Source organism: Bombus terrestris, chromosome 9 (genome assembly GCF_910591885.1).
Source record: "Bombus terrestris chromosome 9, iyBomTerr1.2, whole genome shotgun sequence".
Lineage (NCBI taxonomy): Eukaryota > Metazoa > Arthropoda > Insecta > Hymenoptera > Apidae > Bombus > Bombus terrestris.
In genome coordinates, this window is record NC_063277.1 from 14,266,539 (window position 1) to 14,285,140 (window position 18,602).

The 18,602-nt window shown below is 40.2% G+C and overlaps 1 protein-coding gene across 1 annotated transcript; it reads left to right on the plus strand.

Moving 5' to 3' along the window:
- The first annotated feature begins 4,465 nt into the window (after positions 1-4,465).
- On the plus strand, positions 4,466-16,856 carry LOC100651086 (uncharacterized protein PF3D7_1120000). The gene is given in 12 exon segments (XM_012312009.3): positions 4,466-4,725; positions 7,078-7,341; positions 10,778-11,545; positions 11,616-12,649; positions 12,722-13,141; positions 13,769-14,094; positions 14,708-15,141; positions 15,600-15,772; positions 15,849-16,080; positions 16,299-16,493; positions 16,561-16,777; positions 16,779-16,856. Coding segments are annotated over 12 exon segments (4,167 nt in total). The 5' UTR covers positions 4,466-4,646; the 3' UTR covers positions 16,804-16,856.
- The last annotated feature ends 1,746 nt before the right edge of the window (positions 16,857-18,602 follow it).

Here is an 18,602-nt window from a genome sequence, read left to right on the forward strand (position 1 = left end):
TTTTCCATGACACAGAAGCATGACTCTCCATGACTTTAATTTATCGTGTAACGTTCATTTGTAAGATCCGACCTGTTGGATATTTTACCACCGATGATTCTGCGATCCAAGATTCGATGTAATAGCTCTATATTTTTCTTAATTTAATAACCTTGCTTTTCATTATGATTTTCATGAAATGTTGTCTAGTTTCTAATCATTTACGTTTTCCATAGAACACGTACGACTTATTGACCGAGGTATATAAAAATAACGAATAATAATTCACAAGTAGGAAAGAGATGTTTCTTCAGGAGTTATCATAATCATTCAAATACATATATAATTTGCTAATCAATAATCCATAACGCTGGTGAGAAATTTATTTTTAATAGGTCTATGCATGGAAAATCAATTGCTGGCATTAAGATTGTAAAAATGTTAACAGCTATTTCGAATTATCTATATGTAAAGTTGAGCTGCACACATTGAAAACCGAATTGAAAAGATTACATACTTTAAAGCACGTTGTTTGCATCAATAGAAGTTTCTGTCACATGAAAAGAACGATGTTCTCCAAACGAGCCGTAAGATCGCAATCGCCAAGTCTGTTACAAACGTGAATCGCACGGTTCCACTTCATCAACACCCGATTATCTCGTCTTTCAACGAAACGAGTCGTCGGGGTTAGGTTGCAATCGGCCATTGCCGAGAAAGATTGCAGTCAGTCGAACGTCATTTCTTTTGTGCCTTTCTGCTTTCTCAAGCGGCGCATTGGTCCACCATTTTGAACGGAGCGGACGTTGGCCCAATTTTTAGGGGTTGGTCTTTTGTGGATCGACTGCCCAGCCCCGAGCAACCCTCCTGCTGTGACATTTATTTTAACAAGGTAACGACATTACGGTGTTAGGTCAGATTAGGGGATTCCCCGGCGCGAGTTCGAGGGTTTAAGAACCAATAGAATTTATTGTCCCGGGTAATGTACGTGATTTTTCGGTTGTTACGTTTTCCCATGATGGCTACGTAACGGATTTCCTATACCTTCATCGGTTTGCTCGTTCTATTGTATAATTTTTTTACGTCGAGCCGCGATTTAGAGAAACCGAAATGATCTTTTTGTTACAGTATTTGCTTCCTCTCGACGAAAACCCTGAAAAGGAAATATTGTTTAAAAAGCAACTTAACTTATTACAGTTTCTCTGTACCATAGTATCATCTAATAGTGACATAATATTTCAACGATGAGATGTTATTCAGTTTCATTGAACAATTTCGTAATATCATTTTGAATTGTTTAATTCATGCATTTCATTTTTCTATCGATGTCAAATTACCGAGAAAAAAATATGGCTTTCATCGCCAACCAAACGAATATTTCCCCATTGAGGTATATATTTCAGCCATTTTGTTTGTTCCCCGGCAAAATCCGAGGAAGGCAAGTGCCACGTTTGAGGCCGGTCTATCACGGAAGCCTGTTAATTAAACATTCGATGATGCCATCCGTCGATGGTTTCTACGTCTTCGAACGTTGATTAAGCCTACGATTCACCAGGGACACTGAGAAGAATAATAAAAAGAACGCCATTAGCCCGTGCTCGGTTACCAAGCCACCTCTAACGATTTATTTAGCCCGGGAAAAGTGGAGGAGAGTCGGTACCGACTCTACACGTATAATACGCGAGAGTCGTGATTCGAGTTAACGAGGATTTTTACAGAACAAAAAATGCACTGTGCGGGGAAAGGAACGAAGGACGAACAGAGACGAAAGTATGGAAAAATGGGAAAAGAGATGCGAAGACTAAGGCGAAGAGAGAAAGAAAAAGAACGACGAGAATGGCCAAAGAGAGAGGAAAAAATAAATGTTCTCGACTCGAGGCCGCAAGTATTTCGCTCAGCGTCGTTGTAGGATATCATTATCATTTAATTTTCGCGTTTGACGAAACGACGCCCGAAACCTGGTGTCGTTAACGTTAACACCATGATTCGCGGCGGTCCTCGTTGTTTTCTATAGAGCGTGAAATTTAAATGTCCCAATCGATGGCCGATCATTATTTTCGCTGTTGCTGGAAACGCGACAGGTTTCTCGCGTAACTGGTACCACGGTGAAATTGGAGAAGATATTGAAAATACCAGTCCGAACAAATGCATCTTTGAGACATTTCTTCGAGTCAAGAAATGTCGATTTTGTCCAAAATGATCCGCGTCTCAACAAATTCACCGTTTCACTCCTTACACCATCTTATTTTATTTCACCGTTTCTTATTTCGCTACGTGCAAAGCAGGATTGACTCGTAATCGTTGTATCTTTGATTGTACCGCAACAAATATTGCTTGAGATACTTCAATTTGATTGGAAGCTAAATACAATATTGTTTCTGTTAAAAGAAATATTTCCATTTCTAAAAAGTGAAGTTGTTGTTTGCTTTCGAAAAAGCAACTTTAGTGATCGTAATTTATATACGTCGATTCTATTTCATTAGGCGTAAAGAATTTTTCGCTGTATTACGAGTTGATTTTGGTTCTAATTGCATATTCTCGATTTATTAGATTAATCAACGAAACGGAAAGCTTACACTTTCAATGGTAAAACTATCTATTTTCAGTCATGACGAATTTATTACTGATATTTAGAATTGCTAATTTCCGTAAATTTTATTCTTTTCGAAGTCTCAATGTTGAATCGTAGAACGTTGATGTATAGTTTGATTTAAAATAATAGTATCTCAATATAGCGTTCCAAATCTAACACTTTCTTCTTTTGGAATTAGTTTAAAGATTCAAATCCGAGAGAACTAATAGCTAATACTTGATAACAAACTGCAATATGCATTATAAAGTTTTAAGTTAAAGTACATTCATTCTTCCAAAATTTTAATACTTTTAGATTAATTTGGAATTGTAAAAAATATTTCAGCACTTCATACAACAAAATTGAAGTATAGTATCGCGTAATGAATATGTAAATCGAAATAGTTAATGGTCCAAAATGTATAAAAGTTAAATACTCATTCGGCGAAAGTGATTGAGGTTCGACGTCATTTACAGAATTTGTTCATTTAGCAATAAATTAATTTGTCAGAAACCCGTTAGTAGTTTATTGCAGGAATTAATTTTTGAGGAAGTTAAGCATATATTGGCGCCATCTCTACCGAGGACAGTCAAATGTAGTGATTTTCTTGTTTAATATTTTGCAACTTATACAAGTTATGCAACCACGATATCGATACGATATACAAAAAATAATCAACCTGATTATGTTTTGACAATCTAATAGAACTTTTGTTTTTTGTTTAAAAATGTACGCATAATCTAGGGGAAACTTCTTCATCCTTTGATAACCAGAGACACTAGAAATTATCGGCAAAGAAGAAAACTGTTATCTTCTAGAAATTCACCATGAGATTCGACGCCCGTTACATTAGCGCTACGATCGTTCTTACTAGTTTTTAGACTTTACACGATGATCGATAAGATATAAAAGATCGTATATTTTAAAATTAATGTAGATATATGAGAAATAGATGTCTAAAAATAGTTGTTTACAAATACATGTTTTACTTCGTAAAAAAACAGACTCTATTTACGTTTGCCGAGCTATATCTTTTATTATTACACTCATAATACCATTTTTAAAATAAACTCTCGTCGTATACCAGTACAAAGATTAAAAATTCTTTATAAAAAGGACTGAAGGAATAAATCACGGGTCATTTATTTTCTAAAAATACATGTATCATTTCCAAGAACAATCGACTACGTTTAAGATGTCAGGATCGTAATGTGTTATTCATTCCCTCCTAAATAAGTACATACATGTTTATATCCGTATTCTATTCATTAAATATTGAAATATTGCGCAGTATATGCGCCACTACATTAACATATTTCAAAATGGTGGAGAATGACCATGGTTCTTTAGCTAGAGAAAGACGTTCGGGTATTCTTCTACTTACGAATTCATCAAAATCATCCAGTTCCGAAGATATAGCATCGCGAAACACGCGAGAGATTTAAACTCGCATCCGTAAACTTATTTAGAACAGTGCATCAAGGTATTATAAGAGCAAGCTTCATTCAGATTCATTTTCTTTAAGAAGTTGAAGCACGAAGGTAGGTAAGTACGGTCGAAGTGGCGTCCGCAACGGCGAGGTCATTTCCATCACAACGGTCCATTCTCTATGTTGCACAAAAGTGACGCGTTCCACTCCAATTCTCCATGACGCGAATCAACCTAGAATGAGAAAAGGAAGCGAAAAGGGAAAAAGTCAGAGTGTAAGTTGGACAGCTGGCTCGAGGTGTTTCCCGCGCGGTGGTGCCAACAAGAACAATATCGCCGCTGGCTTTCGGTTAATCGATAAGACAGTTGCCGCCGGCAGTAACTCGTTTCCTTATCATTGGCCTAGTTCGAGGTCAGACTACCGGGGGCGCTGTACGCTTCGTGTTCGCTTCTCCTTCCACCGCCTACGTTCAAGTCGAATTGAACGTTGACTGTCGTCGGACAGGCCTCGTCAACGGAGCGAAAGCTTGCCGTGCACGCGTCGTCGTTACGGAAAATGACGTTCATCGGCCCACGCGACTACTCGGTGTATTGTCCGCGGTCCAAGCACGTCCGCGTTTGACGTGTTATGTGAATCTCCTGCACTTGGGACACGGCTGTTCGTGCTAGCATGAGTATTTCTCAGGAAAGCGCAGCCACAATCGTGTGCAAGGAGATCTTCGACGGCACCTCGCATCCGTCAGACGAAGGTACGTGTAAATCCGCGAATTTATTCGATGACCGTATGCTAGTTTTTACTTTTCCGTTCTTCCTCCTTTACGCTCTCGATCGATGTAGCACGGGGTGGTTTTCTTCGCTCGCCATCGGCTGTTATTCACACTTCTGACTCCCTTTCACTCTCTCTCTCTCCCTCTCTCTCTCTCTCTCTCTCTCTCTCTCTCTCTCTCTCTCTTTAATCCTTGGAAACGACGGTGATTCGGTAATCACTGACTCGATAGAATATTTATTTCATCCTTTATCTAGTTTCCCGGGACTATCAGCGAATCAGACCATGAAATAGTTAATTAGCTTAACCAAAGATTGAATAACCTACATTAAATATTTGATTATTCATATTCAACGATACGTTGTAGAACAAGAAACGTTGGAAAATTATCTTGATTGTTCGTAATTTAAACCAACCGACAACAACTTTGTTTTTCATCAAAATATCAAGAGGCGATGTCTTTTTGATATGCTTCGTTTGATTTTTACGAGTACCCGTCCATTCCGCAAACATAAATTTCAAAATGCGCACTTAGAAACCATCCTTCCATACCAAATTTATGATTTCTACGTGTTTATTTTTCGATCGAAGAAAGAGCAAAAAGAAGGAAAAACAATAGTTACTTAAAATTGGATTATACTTACAAAAAGAAAGGTCAAATCAATTTGAGAAATAATAAGTGGATAAAGGAGGTAAAAAGTCATCACGACGAGATTATAATGTGAAAGATCATGGATAAAGTAAGAGAAGGTCGAATAGTTTCGGCGGTGAGTTTCCTTGTTTATTTACACCCTGGTAGGACGGGAACACTGAGCTCGTACCCTAGCATGGCGAGGAAAATCAATAGAATCCGCAGTGCGGCGAAAGTTTTGTCATAAGCCTCGAGGACCTCCCCTCTTGCTATCTGTACTTCTGGTTAGTTTACGCAGGGCAAAATCCTCCAAATGGACGAAATTCATAAGTAGAATTCATTATGCGACCTTATTTCTGCCGATTATCTATTAAAGTTCCATGAAATTCTCATGAGTTGTTACTGTTATGGCTACGAAATTTTAGCCACCGCGAGAAAGACAGATGTGGCTGTTTCCCCTGTACCCGGAGCCACCTGTCAAAGACTTCCATGATGGAATTTTTAATCGGCCCTTTTTGTAACGCTGTCTGTCGATTTGAGTTTCCTAAGAAGATGCAAAGCACTCGGATTGTATAATCGAAGATACATTTTTTCTTTATTCGACGACTTTGTCATTAATTGCGTATTCAATATTAGACGTTATCGGTACTTCCGCCAATGCATACGGCTTCTGATTTCACAATTATTAGAATACATTTCCGTGTGAAAGAATCACGAGCGGATGCTCGATGCTAATAAAGATGGAGAAATTAATAGGAATAGGTAACTCTTCCCATCGTCGATGGAAACCAATAATCGAAATCGATGTTTGCTGATGCGAGTTCTTGCTTTTCATAGATTGCAAACATAAATTATTTTTAACGAGAAGCAAATAACCGTATCTGTCTATGACGTAACTAATGAGCTGTTTAATAGAGAGGTAGATTTAACGCTAACAATAATGGATTTATTCTTTCATAAACGTGCTTTCGTGTCTATATCGGGCCATGTTGAACGCGTTTCATTTGAAGTGTTTCACCTGTAAACTCAAGTGACCAGCTCAATGTCAAAATTTACTCACGATAGCGAGAACTCGGATCGACGAATTTTTAACGTTATCGTTAATTTGTTTGCACTTTGATATACCAATTACTGCCCTGATAATAAACTTTTATTTTATATGTAGCTACATCGGAACGTATTAATTTTAATATCGTAGGTAAATGTTAATAGAACGTACATAGGATGCGTAAACATTTTTCGGATCCCTTTTTTCTAGTGGGATAGTACCATATTACCACGTGTACTTCCACCTGGCTTACAATCGATGAACGCCGTTACGCTTTACATACGATGACCCAGAGAACCTTGAAATTACTTGTTTTAACTAAGCTTATTAATACTTTCTTCGTTACTTATCGACGAGAATATTTACAGTAACCGATAGTTTCTAAATTCTATCCTCTGGCAAGGTATAAAAAGCTTTATTCTCATGCGGTTTTGTTGCGTTAAAGATACTCGGAAAAATGTAACGACGTTCTCATGAAAACAACGAGCGAAGAACTTCTTTATTTTTCGCTCATCTTTATTCCCTCGCAAATCCTTGACCTTGTTTGATGTTTTGCTCGACACACGCGTTTCCAGGCAAATTAATGCCCATGCATACCGAAAGAAGGTCCACCGCCCTGTTTGTAATCAGCTAATGGTGCACGTATGCTTTTTCAGAGGTGCTCGAATATGCGAGGCGCTTGGGAATCGATCCGGAAACAGAACCACACCTCCTGAATTTGGCTCGGGAGGGCCTGATGGCGGCCCTCCCGAAGGGATGGTTACCATGCTTCCATGAAACCAGCGGCGCTTGGTACTACTATCAGGCTTCCACTGGAATCACCACCTGGCAACATCCTCTGGACGCAGTCTATAAGGAGATGGTCGAGCAGGCCAGGGCTGGCAATGCTAAACCTGATAACACCAGGCAAATCAGCGTTGGTACGGATTGCCTCGTCATTACGGCTGAATGGAAAATATAGGATTAACCCTTTGCACTTGGACTGTTATCACTAGGCTGCACTTAGCGTTTAACAGAGTCAAAGACCGATTAACCGATGCATCATCCACCTTTTTATTGGTACACACATAGTCGATAGAAGGTAGATCGTGAATGATATAGTCCAATCGCACGTTTGTATTTGTTCTATTCTGCGATCGATACATATCGATTTGTAGAACGTATATAATTGATGAGAAGACTGATTACAAATGACACACGATGTAATATTTTTTTATTCGTCGATCACTGCTACTCCAAACGAGGGTAGATTATTTATCGAACCACGTATCTTCGCGTTTTGTACATGTATGTAGATGATGGTATATAAATAAAGTATAATATACGTATCATTGAATCTTAATGGCATGATCATTTTTCTTTGCATCTTATGCCAGACAATGCAGTAAGAAGTTGTCGTGCAAAGGGTTAAACCTGGCACCCGAAGGGATAAAGCTTACTAATCGTTCTCTTATTATTTTGTTCAACATTCGTTTCTGAGTATCAAAATCGACGACTCTATGGGTATCAAGATTTTTCAAGTTTGACTTTCGATGGATAACACAACATTTTGATAATAGAATTTGCATTCATCAGTTTGATATCTTTCGTATTCGAACAACTTATCGACGCGAATGCCAGTAAACAAGATAAGATAATCGCACTTGCTCGAATATCGCATAATCGTTGTTTCCTTATTCTTAATCATCGAAATTAGACGTATGCCCGTGACTTTTGTCTCGTTAAATCTTTAAATCATTGAAAAAGTAACAGTTGTCTCTAATACAATTATTACACGGCATATGTTTCAAAGACATGTGTTTTCTACGGTTCGATTGCCAAAATCTCGGCAATTATCGCTCTACGCGTCTCCCACTATAGTACTCTACATCGTGTTGTCAACTCGCATTGCCAAACTCCTATATCTAAACGACAAGGACTCGTTTGTCAATCGAAACCCAAGCTGGCTTTTCTTCAACTAGTAAACTTGTATTTTCAGGCTTTTCAGCTTTGCCTTTATCTTTTAATATTCATCTGCGATCAAGCATCTCGATTTCTTAATCTCGGGTTGAAGCTTGATCGACGATCGTATTCGGATACGCGACACTCAGGCGATTCATATCAATTACGTAAAGTGAAGATATTCTCTTGCGTCCGACCTTGAAGCATCGAGTTCGTACAATTACAGACCACTTTGTTTTCTTTTTCAATGACCGCAAATCTCCGACAACGAAATAGTCTCTACTTATTGACTCGAGTTTTTTACGTAACGCCGAGTAGTTTACTGATAAGTATGTATGTAAGTCGGTGCGGCATTCAAGTTTTATGTAACCTTTCGATTCGCGTGCGTGTCATGCGATAGAATCGAGAGATTGACTCGCTTCGTTTATTAATTATTGACGAACACGTGTATTGATTGCGGTAACATTAATCTTATCTTACCCGACTCTTCCGTTGCTTTTATATAAGAAACAAGATTACCATTTGTACAGTGTAAATTAATTCCAACATTCCTCCTTTGTCAAAGTTTATCGCCAAAAGGCTATCTCTCGCGTTGTAACTAAAATGTAACGATTGTTTTTGTATAAAATGAGACACAGTCAGTGAACCGAGGTTAAAAGCTGGTTATTGTAATCGGTTCGGCTACAATAAAGTTATACACGATTGAATTTGTCGCGCGATTTCTCCAACTGGATGGAGCTGCTGTGCGCGTGGACGCGCTGCTAGCTGCATAAAGGACCCTTGAAACTCTTACGTGCCGGTCCTCAGTGTACGACATATTCATCAAGGCACTCGCGCGTTGGTGCACTTGCTCGTGTAAGTACGTAATAGTTGCTTGAACGTCGATCCGTCCAATTATCGCGTCCCCGTCCATCGAACGCGAATTGTTCGACTGGTATTGCGGACACTTCTTACCGGCTGTTGCACCACAGCTGCTGACACAGTCACGGCTTAAAGGGATGTAAGCCAATTAGCGTTCACATGAAATTATCGTCGTTCTCCTTGTTCGTTTAGTTTCGTTAGGACGAACTCTAATTTTGCGAAACTTCTCTTTGGCAATGAAACAAGAATGATTCGATACGAGCTTCGAATCACTGTTTCACGGCGCACGCGATAAACATTTGATGTAATACCGTGCAACGTGTCTCTTTACTCGAAAGATTATCATTCAATTACAGTGTATCGCCCATCCTTAGTCAGAAATGGAAAGCATTGTCTCAAGTTCAACACGCTGTGGCTTTTGTGGCCTGGAGAGAGCTGCACGGGCGCGAAAAGTCAATATTTGTTGGTAGTCCTTTCCCTTTGATATTCTTCTTTTTTTACACCGGAAACAGTGGAAGATTAAAGGCATGCTAGTCTAAAGGGTGAAGTTTTTGAAATTTCCCCCCATCGTGTATTCTCGGTGGTTGTTCACGAGGTAACATCCTCCCTACGCCACAATAAATTCAACAGGAAACAAGATTCGCGATGGATTATCTTCAAATATGAATTTACAATAAAATTCTTTGAAAATCAATTCTATCGATATTCTACAAAAAACATACTTAGTGACACACAAAAGTAAAAAATTACGATTGTGTGATGGAAGAATTTTAATGTTTATTTAGATAGAGGGTACATTCCCTAATGAGATATTCGTTGTTCTAGAAAATGTAATTCGAGATTGTAAAACAGACTCTATATGTACCTAAGTATGTACTTAGCTCTCGATCGTATCACCTGTTACACAGGTCATCGTATATCGATGCTATAATGTATATGCATGGATCTATTTCTTATCTACTTTGCCTCGTTGCGACTGATACGATATTCATTTCCATGTACATCTGTTTTGCAAGTGTCGGTCAAAGGCGATGTGACATGTTTTGCCTCTACAAAAGTCTCATGAATCGATGTAACAAATCCGACAATCTATATAGTTTGTTTGAAAAAGATTTATTTTCTTTTGTGATGAACAAAAGGAGGCATGAAATCGTTACAAAAAAAAAAAAAAAAAAATCGCACTTGAAAATCGCGTTTTAAACGCGACAACTGTATTTTTCGTTGTTACATAATAGTCGCTTTCGCGCACTTTTGAGCTTTTAAACATATTTTCTTATCCATTTCATCGCTCATCCCTCTCTACTCTTTTGGCGAGTGTAAAAAAAAGGAGTGAAAGAAAAAGAGAAAACAGACGTTGACTCGCTCGCGAGAGAACGTTGACACTGTCGCCTCTTTTCACTCGAGAGGGTCATCGTAAGCGTGGAAAAGTTTACGCGCGTTTTCTCTGATGTGTGGAACGACTATCGATTCTTGCCTCTTTTGAGCTTTTTCTCTCCCAACAACATAGCGATACAGCGTTAGGAAGCTATATAAAGTGTATTTTCTGATCGATAGAAGAGGACTCGAAAACAACAGCGAAGGATTTCGAGTCTCACGAGGAAGCAACTCTGCCCAAGGAATCATCTCCGTCGAAGGAATCTGTAAAACAATCTGTCAAAACCATTCCCCCACCTACCAGGATCCCTACCAAGTTGACACCTCTGAAAAAATTGGATAAAATTGATGGTGCAAGGAAGAAGGATACCATGGGCCAAGACAAACAACTGTATAGACGAGAAGACTCGAAAATAGATAATCCTCTGGCAACTAACAGAGCCGCCAGGGATTACACCAACCTCAAATTTCAAGATCCGAGGTTCTACGAGTGCCCTAAGCTTCTAGAAACAATCGCATCGACCGCAACCACCAGTACGACCGCAGTTACTACGCCAAAGCAGGAGATAGATTTAAAAGAAGTACTAAAGAGATCGGAATCTCTTAGTCCGAGGCACGAGAAAGACTGGGAACAGTTGTCCAGCAGATTTAGTTCCGAAGAGAACATTATAGATATCGATAAACTCAGTATCACCACGCTGGCCAGATCGGAGAAGTCTGAAAAGTTTGATAAGGAGAAGCACCCGAGTCAGTTTGGTCAACAAAAGGAACTCACTCTAAGTGGCGGAGGGACTATGTTTCTGAAGAGTAACAGAAGCAGGGACACCACACCCAGTCACGAAGGCGCTAAACTCGATGATTTCAGGACCATGCAGATCCCAGACGAGAGCAGCAACGTCGGTGGAGACAAGTTGAAATCGATTCTCAGAGAAAAACAATCCGAGGATGGTAAGAAACTTATATATAGTATTAATATCGTTTTGGTACAGATTATTAAATTTTAACCGGTTATCAATAGACGACAGACCAGTGGATGAAGAGCGGAAAAGCGTACGCTTCGATATAGAAAAGGAATTGGACATCAGGTTCACCTATTCCAGATCCGAAGACGATTCGGAGTCCGAGTCCGAGGAACAGGAGGCTCAGATGTGCGCGATGTTTTCTAACCGAGATACCGATTGGATTCCTTCGTCGCAAAAGACAAATTGTCAAAGATTTAACGAGGAAGCCAAAGAGAATTCCGAAAACAAAATCGATGACGGTATCAGGAAGAGTTCGTCGTTAGAGAAAATCGAAGGATCGAAGAAAAATGGAAAAGTCGTGGGCAAGAGGTTCGTAGTTCGGAACGTTTCCGAGAACGAGCATCGCAAAAAATTTGTCCCGCAGAACGTTTCCGACAAAGAGCACCGTATGCAAATGACGAGGGATAGTTTATCCGGAGAAAGTTTATCGAGGGAGAGCAGCCTGGATTACACGTACACCAATAAATTTAACAAAATCAGAAACATCGATCTGGTCTCGAAAAGCGAGACCACCGATTACAGCGACTCCGAAGCGCGCCGAAAGTACAAATCGAAGGTGGATTTCTTACGAAACGAACAGACCGACGACGATGATACCTCGGACGTTCCTAGAGTCTATCGCGAACTCGATCTCGTAGAGAAGCAACGCAACGAGGTTGCTGGGAAACAGGAACAAGGCAGAAACTCGAAAAGCGAAACCGATTACAGTGACATAGACGCGCGCCGAAAGAACAAATCAAAAGTAGATTTCTCGCGAAACGAGCAGACCGATGACGATGATACCTCAGACTTTCCTAAGTTTTATCGCGATGCTGGGGGAAAACAGGAGCAGGAGAAGAATCTGGAGGAAACGAAAATAAGGTTGAGTCAAGAACACGAAAAGGACATCGAAGCCTTGCGAAAAGAGTACAAAGATAAATTAGAGCAAACGAAGAAAGAGTTGGAGGAAAATTTCGTGGAGCAGAAAAAGCAGCTAGAGAAAAACATGAACGACAAGTTAGAAGAATCGAGGCGGAAGATGGTTGAAAAGGTATTTTATAATATTAAACTGCTTCTGTTATTATTTTAGATCACATCTTGTTATCTTTTATAACCTTTTAAGGAGGAACGGGAGATTCAAAAATTAATTGCTGAAATGGACGAGGCTAAACTGGAGAACTTGAGGAAGGTAAAGGCCGAATTGGAAGTCTGCTACGAAAAGGAGAGACAGGAAATTTTGGCGAATCTGAAGACAGAACTCGACGAGAGAAAGGGTGAGCTGCTGGAACTACGGAACCAAGAAATAGGAAAGTTGGAGAACGAACACGAACGTGATCTAGACGAGGAGAAACTCGCGAAACTTAACGAGATCAAACTGACGAAACAACACTCTGCGAGAATTAAAGCCATGAAGACGGAATTGGACCAGAAATTTGACGAATTACGCTCTCAGGTACGGGAGCAGCAGAGGGAGAATATTTCGAAAATCACGGAGGAGCACGAGCAACGTCTGGTTGAAATTGTACGCGATTTTAGAATCAACGTGAGTACCTGACGATGTCTGTTATTCTAATAAAAAACTTAACTATTTGTTGTTGCGTGATACGCAACATTCTTTTCTTGTTTCCGAAGATTTTTATTTTCCTTGTTGAATGTGTTATTAGTCCAATGTCCATTGTTTCTTATTAGATTGTGTATATGATGCGAACTATGAATGTTATGCAATGATTAGTTAACCCATTAGGCGCAATTTTTTTCTGCGAACGCATTAAGGCGACCCACTTACCAGCTACTTTGGTATAAATAAATATGTCATTCGATTTCCCAGTTTTACCCACGATTATATAACACCGTCCAGCTTCGAACACGCCTTATAAGATAGCTTTAAGACAGATTCTTCTAAATTCTTGTTGTATCCTGAAAAATTATACTTGAAAAGCAATAAAGCTGCAGAGCATACTATTACAAAATTGCACTCTTACATTTATACTTTAACCTAAACACACACGACATGCTGATTACCTGTAATACATGTATGTTAAAAAAAAAAAGAAAAAAAGTACTACTTCAATTCATTCTTGACACGATGGAAGACGAAGAGCTGAAAGAAAGGTTACATTACGTATTTGCGATTACACGTGACTGGAAAAATTCGCTGTTGCGGTTTCAGGAGGATCGCACTCGCAAGATGTATAAGCAACATTTGGAGGAGATTCGTGCCGATTTTTCACGCGAAGTAGAAAAAGAAGCGAGGAAACAGACAGGAAGAGCTATTCACCAAGAGAGCATCGAATTCGAGAAAATGCGTTGCGAAAAGCGACTGCTTCAAGACAAATATATGGCGTTGAAGGAGAAATATATGAAATTAAAGAACGAGGTTCGTTCGGCTATCGAGAGGAGGAGCAGAAGGAAGGAGGGGTACACCACGGCTTCTGAAACCGAAAGGTCAACGTCAACGAGAACGAGAACCGACATAACCGAGTCATCGGAACAAAAGTGAGTCGAGTTTAGATTTGTCGCTTCGCTAGTTTTTCCTCCAATCAACCGTGTGTTTTTCCCGTAATACACACATAATTAGATACATACTTGGTGCAATATTCGGTATTTCATTGCAATATTTTAGGATGTCGCGCCATTGTGGCGGCGTTATACAAGAGGAGGGCGCGTGAAATCAGAAAAACGAATTGAATCGCGAAGGGTTGACACGTTGGATCGCGCTCTGAACTACTTGTACGTGCCATGACTTTAACAAATCAGTCGGAAGCACAGTTTTTATCTACGTCTTACGATATTTACTCATATATTTGGATCAAGTGTTCACTATATTAGTATTAAGTTCTTGCATATCCATTCTCCTTGTCACCAGTTCCAGTACCTTCATAGTTAATACCACTTATTATACCTTGACCAAGCACATTTGTTGTATATCTTCTGTATGTTGTGTATCTTCCGTATCTCGATGATGAAATTCGACGCCCTTTGTAAATAACGAAACCCATCAGTGTTTGTTGAATTATTCACGTAGCGAGATAGAAACTGTGAAGGTACTTACTCACGTTCATACGATTCGTCCTAATGTCTGGCTATAGGCCTTAAATCGTGCTCGCAGTACTCCACTACGAAACACGCACTCGAGCTCGGCGACGACGAACACTAAAGCGCACGAGACTCAGACGACCATGAACGAGCAGTCGGAAGAATTACACGATCCGAACGAACCGAACGTTCAGAAGGCGAACTCGGGGTTTCAGAAGAGCACAGCTACGTCGAACGCGAAGAACGTGAGATTCCAACCTGACGACACGAGCATCGCCAGCGAGACGAACGCGAACACGACCACCATGAAGAAGAACATCAGCAAGAAAGTAACCAGCACCGCGAAGCCCACCGCTACCACCGGAAACAACAATAATAACAATAATAATAACCTCGAGAATCCTGTCGAGAACATCAGGAAACAATTGGAAAAGCTCGAGGATCTCGGTGATCAATTGCCAAGCAACGAAACGGCCTATACATTGCGATATCCTTTCCAAGACAAAGGTAACTCTCTTCAGAAGATTTCCACCTATTTATTAGTACAATATTCATTTTTTAGCAATCTGAATGTTTCAGAAACGGAAAATTAAAAATTCACCGCTTAATTGCTTCCATTTCTGACGCGCGCGAGACATAGATGAGAATTTCTTTTTATTAATTGTTCGTTTCTCTCGATTACTCCCAATACTCCCATGTTTATTTCTGAAATTTGAGAATCGGTTATTATTTGTTTTTTCCCAGGCAACTATATACTCTACTTTAACTAGCGGCTTGTACTCTATCATCTGTTCGTAAGTGCGCCACCAGATTTTTTATTTTCCTTTTATCGCCACGAGTCGAGTCTATCCTCGTTGGTTTCCTTCTTTTTTCGTTACATATTTCTTTGCACGCTGCTTTCACCAACATCACGCGTGTGCGAGCTAGTCGGATGACATCGAAAAGGATTTTGCTCGATTTTTTAGCGCCGGCGAATGCCTCTTCGGAGCTGGAGTTCTTTCGGCACCGAATTCACGTCGAAAGGGATTCAGTGAAGAGAGCACGGGAGGCGCTTCAAGTCCAGGAGAACGTACTCCAGAGACTGCAGAGGGCTTGGAAGCAACGTAGCGTCCGAGCAACCTTCGAACAATTAGTTCAGGTATTATTTTTATACATCTACGTCTCAATCTGTATTTTCTAAAAGCTGCGCGTTAAATCCGCACGATGGATTTTAGGAGGAACGCGAACTCTCGGACATGGAAGTGAACTTGCATCGAACTAAAAGCCTTCTGGGTGAGAAAGTGATCCAATTAAGGCACTTGGAGCAATCTCTGGACAGAGTGGTTAATGCTAAAACCAACGAAAATGACGCGACTACGACGAAAAACGAAGAACTGACGTTGAGCGATATGTCTAGCGTGAGCAGTGGTATCAGTTCAACCGATTTGGGAACGGACACGTTTATAGGTAAGTTTCTGTAACGGACCCTCTCTCTCTCTCTTTCTTTCTCTCCATTTCGCTACCAGTTATTGTTTCATTGGCTTCCTTTTCTTTGTCACTTTATTAGTTATTTTCACAAATGATTTAAATGATTTCCCTCGACTCTATCGAAGCGCTGTTTTCGTTTATTTCTTTCCACTCAAGAATTTGTTTTCGATCTTGTGGTCTTGATCCTTCGTACTCAGACAAATCGGATCACTACCAGGAGTCGACGGAAATCATCGCAAGCCTGGAAAACCTAAACTCGGAAATACGTGAGATCTGGGGCGTGCTGAATAAACGCCAGGATACTAATATACCACCGCCGCCGACTTTGATGTATTCTTATTTGCGATGGCTACGTTTCCACCACCTTACAGCCGAATCGAAAAATATAGAAGGTGAGTGTAAATCTTCTTTCGGATAATTTCACGAAGACTTTCTCTTTAAGTTCCGAAATTCTTTCAGGAACATTCGGTACACCGAATATTCAGTCAAACATCTTGTCTCAGTTAACTGTAACGCAACCACCGACACCCAACACGCAAAACATCATCGCCCAATATGGTCCTAATAGCGGTTTCACTACCAGCGTTTGTACCGTTGAGAAGAACTCTTCGAACCTGATGGAGAGAACGTGGAATCTACGGGATTGGCTGCGACAAACTTGCGTCGAGAGCACAGATCAGCCCAGGTCGAACGACACTCTAAAAAACAGCCCACAGTCCATCGAAAAGTTTGGTTCCAAACGACATACGCTAGGGGATTCGAGTACCCGTTTCGTCGATGTAGATTCTATGTACTTACACGTGTTTCTAAACCAATTCAAGAAAACGTGTTTTCGTTAATCGTTAGAAGTCGTTTGGAAGCGAGAGTTTCGATCGATATTCGTCGTTAACACGTTTTGGATCGTGTACCCATCTTGGCCAAGCCTATTATGCTGATTCGAGAACCTCCTTTTTGCTTGTTCCTATCAAGTTCAGTTCGTTTCATCGCTGAATCTACCACAAAGACTGCAATGAAGCGCGGACGTTCACCGAATGCACGCAGGGTCATCGTCTCGAGCCTCTAACATCAAACGAAACGGATATGAGCTTCGAGACGAGACCACTGTCATGCACGTGATCGCGCTACATTTCCAATACGCTCGGTCGCATCGGCGTTCCTTAAAATTTTATCCGGAACAGCAGCCTATAGGACGATGTAATTATTATTTTACCCAAAAATTTTAACCGACACTGTTCGTTTAATAGTAACTTTAACGTTACAGTGGATGACCATGTAAAAACGGAAGACTTTCATAAAGGGAAACGAATCATCGCGCCGTTCAGCGTGCAAAGCTCGTGAGTCGTTGAGGGAACGAGCCAAATGCGTGAATTTGCGCGAAGCCCAAAGATCAATACAGGCGCGACGGAGTTCTGTTGTAAATAAGAATTTCTCGATGGCCGTATCGTTCGATACGACCCGCTGGTTCCTTTTTCCCCGAACAGTCTGTTGAACCTTTATATATTTTCGAGATCGATTTTTCCGTAAATGTAACGAGAATGTATAATATGCGTACCTCCTATATCATATACGGTTACTATAATATACATGTATCGGATATTTCGAATGATTTCAGGTAACGTTCATCGCGTTTGAGACGGATATGCGATCAAACCGATGCGCGATCTTCGTCGTACGAGAAGTGTCGATTCGGTTTTCCTTTTATCAGATTGTATGTGATATCTGAATCAAAATTGTCAACGGAAAGACTTAGCTTTTGTATCGAGTTACTTAATTATCGTGTATGTTGTAAGTCGCATACCATAGTAGACAGGGATTCGTAGACGACTCGAGTTGGTTTATCGACGACTTCTTCGAGCTTCGAACTTGGAGCACGTACGAAGCTCTCTGCTGCGTTTACCATGATGTCTATCAAACGCCAAAGTTTCATAATTATCGACTTTCTAAACTGATTCGCGCGTAAGTACGGTATATACCGTAAGGTTTCTGGATCGATCGATCATCAGAAGCCATTAATTAACGCTATCGTATCGATTTATTAATTTTAGAAACGTTCGATCGACATTTAACCTTCGACAGCATATGGATCGCAATAATTTTGATCTCATTAGATGTATAGCGTAGAACGATTAAAGTTTCTACACTGTGGAACGTGACAGCAAACACTGAAATGTCTGACACGTAACTATACCGTAGGAAACTTTCCGGTAATTTCGCAAGGAACCTTGTTTCAAAGTAGTTATTGCTCGAATGGTTCCTTCTTTCTTGTTATAATCTTATCATTGATATTTCATTCGATATTCTTTTACTTAGCAATCGGCCCTGATATTAATCGATGTTCGTGTATCGTAAGAACAGCGATCGAACAAACTATATAGTTGATTTTGTATCGATTAAAGTTAATGCCAATAGGACATTGAGTCGATATTTGGAATCGTAGGATCACTTTAAGATGTTTGACACTTTCGTCTGACACGAAGATTTCAAAGAGTAGAGATCATTCA